General features: G+C 35.8%; 1 protein-coding gene across 1 annotated transcript in view; it reads left to right on the forward strand.

Moving 5' to 3' along the window:
* LOC120227315 (coiled-coil domain-containing protein 7-like) overlaps positions 1-12,911 on the forward strand; it is a gene marked incomplete at its 3' end in the record, with an annotated part of 81,041 nt that overhangs the window by 32,406 nt on the left and 35,724 nt on the right. Inside the window, exons 4-5 of the mRNA XM_039225458.1 lie at positions 198-329; positions 9,509-9,643. Of these exons, the coding sequence (XP_039081389.1) occupies positions 198-329; positions 9,509-9,643 (267 nt within the window). The remainder of the gene's footprint in view (positions 1-197; positions 330-9,508; positions 9,644-12,911) is intronic.

Raw genomic sequence — 12,911 nt, forward strand, 5'->3', positions numbered from 1 at the left:
ATATCCCAAGATAGAGACAAAAGCATAATTAATAATAACATTTGGTTGGTATTGGCATGGTCAGTAATTATTAAGTAAATGGCTTCCACACACACTAATGAAAATTATTCACATGAGTTTTTCTCCCATGGGAAGCAATTTGATGATTTTTTGGCATATCCAGACATTTCATAAGTTTATGGCTTTTTTTTCCTTAGCATTTCCTCTTGAAAAGCAAAAAAGTAATATCGTGTCACAGGAAAATCAATTTTCTGAGAAGAAAGTTTCATTTATAAGAAACAAAGTTCAACTTAAGAAACTTGAAGCTACTAGAAATATGAAACTTGATAGTAAGTAATTAAATATAAATCTTATGAATTATTTTTAATTAAATTCAGGAGAACACTATTTTGGATTAATGAATATATCTTCAACCATATGCTCTTTGATAATTATTCCCATCGCACATTAGATCTTTATTGATAATTTACCTGTTTGTTTTATAATTACTGAATTAGATGTGTTAAATCTGACTTTGGGATTTCTTTATTTTTCTTGTAGTTGTGGCACCTTATGATTTATATCTTATGATATTGTGGTACATAACATTAAGATTGATATTATCCTTTCAGAAAAGAACATCTTAATGAAGAGATATATTTTATCATTTTTATAGTTTTTATTTATTTTCCCTAAAACTACTTTACTATTAATGTAGCTCCACAAAATTCTGGTTGGTATTTGCATCATATATATTTTTTTTCTATCCTGTTGTTTGTATCTTTGTGATTTTGTTGTATCTCTTGCAAGAAAATTTAAGTGTATACATTTTAAAATTCAACTTGATCTTTGTCTTTTAATTAGTTCTTAATCATATATAATCTAGTTATTTCTACTTTTAATTAGCCCATTTTCTTGGTATTTTCTATTTTTCTTTCACTTTCTCACTCCCTGTATTTTTTAAATCTTATATATGTTTTTCCTTAGCCATATCTGATTCAAAAATTTTAAACTTTATTATAGTTTATTGTCAAGTTGGCTTCCCTATAACACCCAATGCTCATCCCAACAAGTGCCTGCCTCCATGCCCATCATCCATTTTCCCCTCTCCCCCAGCCCCCATCAACCCTCAGTTTGTTCCCAGTATTTAAGAATCTCTTATGGTTTTCCTTTCTCCCTCTCCTTAACTAATTTTTCCCCTTCTCCTTCCCCATGGTCCTCTGTTAAGTTTCTCCTGTTACACATATGAATGAAAACATATGGTATCTGCCTTTCTCTGAGTGATTTATTTCACTTAGCATAACACCCTTGAGTTCCATCCACATTGCTACAAATGGCCAGATTTCATTGTTTCTCATTGTCATGTAGTATTCCATTGTATAGAAAGGAATAAACCACATCTTCTTGATCAATAAACCACATCTTCTTGATCCATTTATTGGTTAATGAACATTTAGGCTCTTTCCATAATTTGGCTATTGTTGAAAGTGCTGCTATGAACATTGAGGTACATGTGCCGCCATGCATGAGTACTCCTGTGTCCCTTGGGTAATTTCCTAGCAGTGCTATTGCTGGGTCACAGAGGAGTTCTATTGTTATTTTTTTGAGGAGCATTCATACTCTTTTCCAGAGGAGCTGCACCAGTTTACATTCCCACCAACAGTGTAGGAGGGTGCCCATGTCTCCACATCCTCACCAGCATCTAGAGTCTCCTGATTTGTTCATTTTAGCCACTCTGACTGGCATGAGGTAGTATCAGTGTGCTTTTGATTTGTATTTCCCTGATGACAAGTGACATTGAGCATCATTTCATGTGTCTGTTGGCCATCTAGTTGTCCTCTTTGGAGAAGTGTCTGTTCATGTCTTCTGCCCATTTCTTCACTGGATTATTATTTTTTCGGGTGTGGAGTTTGGTGAGTTCCTTATAGATTTTGGGTACTAGCCGTTTATCTGATATGTTATTTGCAGCTATCTTTTCCCATCCTGTCAGTTCCTATTAGTTTTATTGATTGTTTCCTTTTCAGGGCAGAAGCTTATTATCTTGATGAGGTCCCAACAGTTCATTTTTGCTTTTTGATTTCCTTGCCTTTGGAGATGTGTCGAGTAAAAACTTGCTGTGGCTGAGGTCAAGGAGGTTGTTTCCTGCTTTCTCTTCTAGGGTTTTGATGTGAAAGACACATTCAGGTCTTTCATCCATTTTGAGTTTATTTTTGTGTATGGTGTAAGAAAATGATCTACTTTCATTCTTCTGCATGTTGCTGTCCCGTTTTCCCAGAACCATCTGTTAAAGAGGCTGTCTTTTTTCCACTGTATACTCTTTCCCACTTTGTCAAAGATTAGTTGGCCATACATTTGTGGGTCCAATTCTGAGTTCTCTTTTCTATTCCATTGGTTTATGTGTTTGTTTTTGTGCCAATATCGTACTGTCTTGATGATGACAGCTTTGTAGTAGAGGCTAAAGTCTGGGATGGTGATGTCTCTCATTTTGGTTTTCTTCTTCAATATTACTTTGGCTATTCGGGGTCTTTTGTGTTCCATACAAAATTTAGGATTGTTTTATATAGCTTTGAGAAGAATGCTGGTGCGATTTTGATTGGGATTGCAATGAATGTGTAGATTACTTTGGGTAGCATTGACATTTTAACAGTATTTATTCTTCTGATCCATGAGCATGGAATATTTTTCCATTTCTTTGTGTCTTTTTCAGTTTCCTTCATAAGTTTTCTATAGTTTTCATCATGCAGATCTTTTAAACCTTTGGTTAGGTTTATTCCTCGGTATTTTATGGGTTGTTGTTTTTTTTTTGCAATTGTGAAAAGGATCAGTTTCTTGATTTATCCTTCTATTGCTTCATTATTCGTGAATAGAAATGCAATCAATTTCTGTACGTTGACTTTGTACCCTCGACTTTGCTGAATTCATGGGTCAGTTCAGGCAGACTTTTGGTGGAGTCTGTCGGGCTTTCCATAGAGTATCATGTTGTCTGAGAAAAGTGAAAGTTTGACTTCCTCTTTTGTAATTCTGACGCAATTATTTTATCTTGTTATCTGATTGCTAATGCTAGGACTTCCAAAACTCTGTTAAACAACAGTTGTGAGAGTGGACATCCCTGTCATGATCCTGATCTCAGGGGAAAAGCTCTCAGTTTTTCCCCATTGAGGATTATGTTAGCCGTGGCTTTTCATAAATGGTTTTTGCAATATTTAAGTAAGTTCCTTCTATCCCGACTTTCTCGAGATTTTTTAAGAAAAAAATGCTGTATTTTGTCAAACGCTTTTTCTGCATCTATCGACAGGATCATAAGGTTTTTATCTTTTGTTAATGTGATGTATCACATTCATTAATTTACAAATATTGAATCAGCCCTATAACCCAGGAATGAATCCCACTTGATCATGGTGGATAAGTTTTTTATATCATGTTGAATTTGATTTGCTAGTACTTTGAGGATATTTGCATAGATATTCATCAGGGATATTGGCCTCTAGTTGTCTTTTTTTGCTGTGTCTTTGTCAGGTTTGGGAATCAATGTAATGCTGGCTTTGTAGAATGAGTCTGGAAGTTTTCCTTCCTTTGCATTTTTTGGAACAGCTTGAAAAGAATGGATATTAACTCTGATTTAAATATCTGGTAGAATTCCCTCAGGAAGCCATCTGGTCCAGGTTTCTTATTTGTTGGGAGTTTTTTGAGAACTGATTCAGTTTCTTCACTGGTTATGGGTCTGTTCAGATTTTCTATCTCTTTCCGTGTGAATTTTGGTAGTGAGTGTGTGTTTAGGAATTTGTCCATTTTTTCTAGGTTGTCAAGGTCGTCGGCATATAATTTTTCATAATATTCCCTATAATTGCTTGTATTTCTGGAGGATTGATTGTAATAAATCCATTTTATTTCATGATTTTGTCAATTTGGGTGCTCTCTCTCTTTTTGAGATGCCAGGCTAGGAGTTTATCAGTTTTGTTTATTTTTTCAAAACATCAATTCTTGACTTCATTGATCTGTTCAACTAGTTTTGTTTTGTTTTGTTTTTTTATTCTATACTGTTTATTTCTGCCCTGATCTTTATTATTTCTCTTCTTCTCCTGGGTTTGGGGCGTTCTTGCTGCTCTGCTTCTAGTTCCTTTAGGTGCACTGTTACATTCTGTATTTGTGCTTTTTCTAGTTCTTGAGATAGGCCTGGGTTGCAATGTACTTTCCTCTTAGGACTGCCTTTGCTGCATCCCAAAGTGTTTGGATTGTTGTATTTTCATTTTAATATGTTTCCATATATTTTAAAATTTTTTTCTCTATTTGCCTGATTGACCCATTCATTCTTTAGTAGGGTGTTCTTTAGCTTCCATGCATTTCAGTTTTTCCAGATTTTTTCCTGTGATATATTTCAAGTTTCATAGCATTGTGATCTGAAAGCATACATGGTATGATCTCAATTCTTTTATATTTATCGACAGCTGCTTTGTGACCCAGTTTGTGATCTATCTTGGAGTATGTACCATGTGCACTCGAGAAGAAAGTGAATTCCAGAGCTTCAGGATGTAGAGTTCTAAGTATATCTGTCAAGTCTGTCTGTTCCAATGTGTCGTTCAGGTCCATTGTTTCTTTATTGATTTTCTATCTAGTTGATATATCCATTGCTATAAGTGGAATATGAAAGTCCCCTGCAATTAACACATTCTTATCAATAAGATTGCTTATGTTTGTGATTAATTGTTTTATGTATTTGGGTGTTCCAAGTTCGGTGCATAGACATTTATAATTGTTAGCTCTTCCTGATGGATAGATCCTGTAATTATTATATAATCTCCTTCTTCATCTCTAGTTACTCCTTTACTTTAATGTCCAGTTTCTCAGATATAAGTATGGCTACTGCAACTTTCTTTTAACTTCCAGTAGCATAATAAATATTTTCCATTCCCTCACTTTCAATCTGAAGGTGTCCTCAAGTCTAAAATGAGTCTCTTGTTGACAGGAAATAGATGGATCTTGTTCTTTTTATTCATTTTGTAACCCAATGTCTTTTGATTGGATCATTTAGTCCATTTATATTCAGTGTTATTATTGAAAAAAATGGTTTGGAGCCATTGTGTTCTCTGTAGGATTCATGCTTGTAGTGGTGTCTAGTATGTTCTGTTCCTTTGAACAATTACCTCTTAGAGTCCTCCTTAGGATCTCTTGTAGCACTGGTTTAGTGGTGATGGATTCCTTCAATGTGTTTGTTTGGGAAGACCTTTATCTCTCCTTTTATTCTGAATGATAGGCTTGCTGGGTTAAGGATTCTTGGCTGCATATTTTTCCTATTCATCACATTGAAGATTTCCTACCATTCCTTTCTGGCCTGCCAAGTTTCAGTAGATAGGTCTGCTACTACGCTTATGTGCCTACCTTTGTATTTTAAGGCCAGTTTATCCCTATCTGGTTTCAGAATTCTCTCTTTATCCTTATATTTTGCCAGTTACACTATAATATATAATGCAGAAGATCCATTCAAGTTACGTCTGAGGGAAGTTCTCTGTGCCTCTTGGATTTCAGTGTCTGTTTCCTTCCCAGAATTAGGGAAGTTCTCGGCTTTATCCTTCAGCCACTTTCTCTCTCTTCTTCTTTTGGATTTCCTATGTTATGGATATTATACCATTTGATTGCATCATTCATTTCTCAAATTCTCCTTTTGTGCTCCTGGATCAATTTATCTCTCTTTTTCTCAGCTTCCTCTTTTTCTGTAATTGTGTCTTCTAATTCACCTATTCTCCTCTCTGCCTCTTCAATTTTTGTAGTGACCACCTCTGTTTTATTACGCACCTCATTTATAACATTTGTTAATTCATCAACTATTTTTAAGATCCATGATTTGTGTAGCAATAGCATCTCTGTTGTTTTCTATGCCTTTTTCAAGCCCAGAGATTAATTTCATGACTATTATTCTAAATTCTTGGTCAGTTATATTGCTTATATCTGTTTTGATCAATTCCTTAGCTGTCACTTCTTCCTGGAATTTTTTTTTTGAGGAGAGTTCTTCCATTTTGTCATTTTGGCTAGCTCTCTGTCTCTTGTAAGTTTTAAAGGCTTGTTATATACTGTGCACTTGCGAGTACTGCGTATTAAAGGAGGTCATACACTGTCCAGATTCTGGCCATTCAGGAAGTGTTCTTTTAAGGGTTTCCCTTGGTATCTCTTATTGTGACTTTGGTTATTTTATTTCCCTACTTGTAGTAAAGTTTTGGACTCCCCACCATGTGTGCTTTGGTTTGTTTCTTGAAATAGCCCTGAGAAGGAAAATAGACAAACAGGGAACAAAAACACGCAAATGCACAAACAAATCAAACAAACAAGCAAACTGAAAAAAAAATAATAATAAAAAAAACCAAAGACAAAAAACAAAGGACAGTCTAAAAGCATAAAACCAGAAATCCCAGCTACAAATAAAGAGCAGGGTGGAGTCAGTGCTGATGGAAGAGTATATACAAAGAGAGAAGTGGCAGGGGTGGGGGGAAAGAGAAAATGAACATCGACAAGGCAGAGACTAAAAGGCTTAATCCAGAGAGAGAAAAAGGAGAATACAGTAGGAGGCGAGACAAAAGAAATGAAGATAATGTTACCCAGAGAAGCTATGTATTCTGTTTATTCCAGAGAGAGAGAGAGAGAAAGGACGGTAAAGAAGGAGATGTAGAAGATGCATCAGGAGGATGGATTAAATGTCTGTTTAAGCAAACCTATAACCAGAATAACCAGTCCAGAGGAAGGGAGAGATAAGAATGAGAAAAGGGAGAATATATATGAATAGGAAGAATTGCTCTAGAGTTAATCATGGCAATGCAGCAGTGCTGGTCTTGGGGGAGGGGCTGTCTGTTTCCCCAGCATCTATCAGCTCTGTAAAAACAGTAGTTACCTGGTACAGATAGGCGTGGTTTGGTGTAGGCCGGTCCTGTGTCCAGTATAGGCCCCGCTGATCAATCCCTGAGGCTATGCCTTGATGGTTGTGGGGAGAAAAATGGCGTCCCTCCAGGCCCTTCTCCTCGACCAGGTGTCCAAATCACTCTTTTGGATTCGTTCTCACTGTGCTGTGGGCGCAGACAAGGTGGGCTGTCTCCTATGTCCCATGCCCAGCCTCGTTCCAAGATGTCACACTCCCTGTGCACTAATGATGCTGCCCGAAATGTAATCCCACCGAGCTAGGCACTTCAGAGCAGGGGATCAGATCCTTCTGATGCCAACTGGGCTCCTTGAGTACCACCTAACCTGGAGGAAACTTCTTTTGTCCCCCAGCAAGAGGGATAGGATAGGATCTCTCTCTGTCCTGGGACGAGGTTTTTCTCTTGTCCAAGTACAGTCCTACACTTCCCCAGCTGCTCTTTCTCTTCCCTTTGTCTCTCCACAGAGGGGATCCCTCCCCTCCGCACCTCCATGTTCCTGCTGTTTTTATCTCCCCCAGTTTGCAATCACACATCTATGAGGCTGTCTTCCTAGTAGACTCCATCTCCTTTCATCCCAAACTCTTGAGGTTCAAAGTCTTTGGCTTTAGCCCTTCTTTGTTTGAGAGATGCCGGTGGGAAGTATGGCTCCCCCTATTTCTCTACCATCTTGGCCCCTTCTCCCAACTTTATTTTATTTTATTTTTATTAATGTTTTTTATTCATTTCTGAGAGAGAGAGAGAGAGACAGCGTGAGGAGGGGAGGGTCAGAGAGAGAGGGAGACACAGAATCTGAAACAGGCTCCAGGCTCCAAGCCAGCTGTCAGCACAGAGCCTGACACAGGGCTCGAACCCACGAACCGCAAGATCATGACCTGAGCCGAAGACAGATGCCTAGCCGACTGAGCCCCCCAGGCGCCCCTCCCAACTTTATTTTAAAATGTGAATACACTAGGGGCACCTGGGTGGCTCAGTTAGTTAAGCCTCCAACTTCGGCTCAAGTCATGATCTCACAGTTCATAAATTAGAGCCCCACATCAGGCCTGTGCTGACAGCTTAGTGCCTGGAGCCTGCTTCAGAGTCTGAGTCTCCCTCTCTCTCTGCCTCTCCCCAGCTTGTTCTCTGTCTCTCTCTCAAAACATATATAAAAAAACAATTTAAAAAAATTAAAAACAAGAAAATAATAAAATAAATTTTGAATACTCTAAGAAAACTAAAGAATCATTTTAAATGTATAAGTATAATAATGGTTATAATAATATTTGTAAATTAAATATATTTAGTGCTTCTATAAAAGTAAGAAGGCTGCTTATATATACACAAGTGAAAATGTATTCACATGATATTGATATTTCAACTAGACAAGATTTGCTTATACCATTAAAAAATGATATAACATATTGTTGGATAAATAACATATATTGTAAATTCAAAAGTTCTACCACAGATCTGGTTCTCTATTTAGGGCTTTTATGATTTTCTTCCTGAAGCCCAGAAAATGGTTGAGGTATCAGATGAAAATCTTTTGCCTGACATTTAAAACCGTTAGGAAGAAAAGACTCAGTAGTGAATATGGTAATAATGATTATTAAATTATTTAAAATTTCAGTTGATTTAAGCAGAATTTTGTTTAAGAATGTACACTCTGCTATAAGCTTACATTTATTAAGTCAGATTTTTATTGTGTTATTTACATTTCCTATTCCTTGATTTTCTTGAATTTTGTTTGTCCTGGCAATTATGGGGAAATGCATATTGAATTTTCTCATTATGATTGTGGACTTATGTATTTATTCCTATAGTACTATTTTCATTACACTGCCCACTTTCCTTATACTGTCTGTTGTTAGGTGCATAAAAATACAAATGTTAGATAATTACTTTGAACTCAGTGATTTCTTTTGATGACAGGTGCCATCTTACTCTGCCTCCAGTAAGGTCTTTTAACCAAAATCCTATTTTGTCTAACATCGACATAACTTTTTCATATTTATTTTGGTTATATTTACATGACATATCTTTTTTCACTTAGTTTCCAATTTTCTGTACTCTTATTATTTAGTAGTGTCACTTATAAATAACCTGTAGTTAAATTATGTATAAATCTGGTATGACTGACTCTCTTTGTCCATCCCTATAACATATAATCCATTATAGTTTTTGTTCTTATTGATACATTTGGATTTAATTATTTCTATTTTGGAGTGCTCTGTATTTTTCATACCTGATCTAGATTTCTTTCTATTTGATTTCCTTTATTTGGATTTACTACTTTCTAAACAGTCTAACTTTTACATCAATCCTATATGTTTTAAAATTTTTAAGTATTTAAAAATGTGAATGCCCTTAGTATAATAAAGTCTAATTATAACTTTCTAAGTGTATATATGAAGTAATAAAAGTACCTTCACATATTTTTAGGAAAGCACTGTGATGATTTTTACATTTAATTTTATAGTCTGTTTTGAAAATTCACCAGACTTTTGTTTTGTTTTTGTGTGTGGGGCGAGTGTTTGATCATTTGTTTAAATTGTATTTATTTGCTTAAATTTTATAAAACTGGAAAGAAATTGTAAGTGGTTCTTTATTTATAATAAAGAGACTTAACTTTTATATCTTATTGAATTAAGAGTCTATTTTTGTAGCTGAGAAAATGGATGAAAAAGCTGGTAAAAATCTTTCACCTGAAGATAATGAAGTTTTAATCTCAAAAGGCTCATCTCAAATTAAGACACTTGGAGCTACCAGAAAACTGGAACATACTGGTTAAGTATAAATATTAAAAATTTTATATAAAAATATTTAGTTATATTTTTCTTTCATTCATGAATATATATTCAATCATATATATTCATGCTATATACTGTATCATATATTCATATATATAAAACATATGTAATGTGTGTGCATGTATGTTATCCATTTGGATAAGTTGATTAATTATGTTATTCAGGCTTTCTTAATTTCATCAAAGTTCTATGCTTATTATTTGTGAGGAAAGTATATTGAATTCAACTACTGTGATTGTTTATTTCTCTATTACACTTTGTAGTTCTGCCAATTTTTGTTTCATTTTTCTAAAACTTTTTACTGTATGCAATAAATATAAGTTATATACAGATACATATATAATAAATACACAGATTTTAAAATGTTTTGTGTTCCTAGTGAACTAAAATTTCTGTCATTATGATGACATTTTATAGTAACTTTTTGTGTACTTTTAGTCCGTTTTATCTGATGGTATCTTAATGTAATTATTTGCATAGAATAATTTTTTCATCATTTTACTGTCTTTTCATATTGCTGTAAATTAGTTGTGTGAGTTTAAAATAAAGGGCATTGTGGTTCATTATTTTTTAATCCAGTGTAACAGTTTTTGTTTTAAATGGAACATTTAATACATTTACCTTTAATGGAAGTACTGATATTTTGTCTTTCTTATCTGATGTGTTTCTGTATTCTTTTAAATTTATTTTGAATGTATTTAGCATTTCTTTCTTCCGTCACAAGTTATCTATTACAAAAATATTTATTTTAATCCTAAATTGTGAATACCTTATAAAACTATTCTCTTGAAAAGTACTCCCACTATTTCTATATTTCACATAGTCACTCTGTAAATCACTGTCTCAACAATGTATATACATCACTATTTTTAAAATGTGGTATTTGATGATGTTTCAAAACATGAAAGGAAAGAATCCTCAGTAATTGGAATGTATTTAAATTACAAAGGCCTTTCAGGGAGTACAATTGTCTATTTAATGGGTTAAAAGCATCTTTCTTTATAGCTCAGAAAGTAGATGTGTTAGATGGAAATCTTTTACCCAAGCATAAAGTTCATTCTCAATAACCCAGTCTCAAACTAAGAAACTTAGACCTGTAAAAATGAAAACACTAAGTAGTAAGTATGAAAATTTTCAATGTCATTGATTTATTTTTAATTAAAGGAAGCAGCAAAACTGTCCTTATAATCAATCATGTATTTTTTTTTACAAATTGCTTATGTTTCTCTCATTTTCCAATTTTTAAAAATATAATTTATTATTATTTGTCTTACATACAACACCCAGTGCTCATCCCAACAAGGGCCTTCCTCACTGTCCATCACCCACTTTTCCCTCTCTCCCGCTCCCCATCAACCCTCGGTTTGTTCTTTGTATTTAAGAGTCTCTTATGATTTGCCTCCCTCTGTCTCTATAACTATTTTTCCCCATTCCCTTCCCCTATCGTCTTCTACTAAGTTTCTCAAGATCCACATATGAATGAAAACATATGATAGCATTCTTTCTCTGACTGACTTATTTCATTCAGTATAATACCCTCTAGTTCCATCCACTTTGCTGCAAATGGCATGATTCTATTCTTTCTCATTGTCATGTAGTATTCCATTGTATAGATAAACCACATCTTCTTGATCCATTCATCAGTTGATGGACATTTAGGCTCTTTCCATAATTTGGCTATTGTGGAAAGCACTGCTATAAACCTTGGGGTACATTGTACCCCTATGTATTGGCACTCCTATATTCCTTAGGTATATTCCTAGCAGTGCTATCGCTGGGTCATAGGATAGTTCTATTTTTAATATTATGAGGAACCTCCATAGTGTTTTCCAGAGCAACTGCACCAATTTGCATTCCCACCAATAGTGCAAGAGGGTTTCATTTCTCCACATCCTCGCCAGCATCTGTAGTTTCCTGAGTTGTTCATTTTAGCCACTCTGACTGGTGTGAGGTGGCATCTCAGTGTGGCTTTGATTTATATTTCCCTGAGCATGAGTGGCATTGAGCATATTTTCATGTTTCTGTTGGCCATTTGGGTGTCCTCTTTGGAAAAGGGTCTATTCATGTCTTCCGCCCATTTCGACACTAGATTATTTTTTTTTGGGGGGGGTGTGGAGTTTGGTGAGTTCCTTTTTTTTTTTCCCTTAAATAGTTTATTGTGAAATTGGTTTCCATATAACACCCAGTGCTCATCCCAAAAAGTGCCCTCCTCCATGCCCATCACCACCCTTCCCCCTCCGCCACCTGCACCAGCCCTCAGTTTGTTCTCAGCATTCAAGAGTCTCCCATAGTTTGCCTCCCTCCCTCTCCCAAACTGTTTTTCCCCTTCTTCTCCCCCCTAGTCCTCCATTAAGTTCCTCCTAATCCACCTATACGTGAAAACATATGGGATCTGTCCTTCTCTGCCTGACTTATTTTGCTCAGTATAACACCCTCAAGTTCCATCCATGTTGCTACACATGGCCAGATTTCATTCTTTCTCATTGCCATGTAGTATTCCATCGTACAGATAAACCACATCTTCTTGATCCATTCGTCCATTGATGGACACGTAGGCTCTTTCCATGTTTTGGCTATTGTTGAGAGTGTTGCTATGAACACTGGGGTGCATGTACCCCTGTGCATCAGCACTCTTATATCCCTTGGGTAAATTCCTAGCAGTGCTATTGCTGAGTCATAGGGGAGTTCTACTGTTAATTTTTTGAGGAACCTCCACACTGTTTTCCAGAGGGGCTGCACCAGTTTACATTCCCACCAACCATGTAGGAGGGTGCCAGTGTCTCCACTTCCTCGCCAGCATCTAGAGTCTGCTGATTTGTTCATTTTAGCCACTCTGACCGGCATGAGGTGGTATCTGGGTGTGGTTTTGATTTGTATTTCCCTGATGAGGAGGGATGCTGAGCATCGTTTCATGTGTCTGTTGGCCATCTGGATGTCCTCTTTGGAGAAGTGTCTGTTCATATCTTCTGCCCATCAAGTCTGTTTCTAATCTCATTTATTGTCTTCATCTCTGATTTCATTTTAACTCTTCAATTGCTGTGGTAAGGTTCTCACTGATGTCTTCTATTCTTTTCTTAGGCCCGGTGAGTATCCTTATGATTGCTGTTTTACATTCTCCATCAGGCATGTTACTTATATCTGTTTCACTTAGATCTCAGGCCGTGGCTTTATCTTTTTCTTTTAGTTGGGATAAATTCATCCATCTTTGCATTGTCTAGGCCTCTGCTTTCTTCTGTGTGTTAGA

The sequence above is a fragment of the Hyaena hyaena genome, unplaced genomic scaffold (assembly GCF_003009895.1).
Source record: "Hyaena hyaena isolate Hyena2069 unplaced genomic scaffold, ASM300989v1 scaffold_2181, whole genome shotgun sequence".
NCBI classification, from domain to species: domain Eukaryota; kingdom Metazoa; phylum Chordata; class Mammalia; order Carnivora; family Hyaenidae; genus Hyaena; species Hyaena hyaena.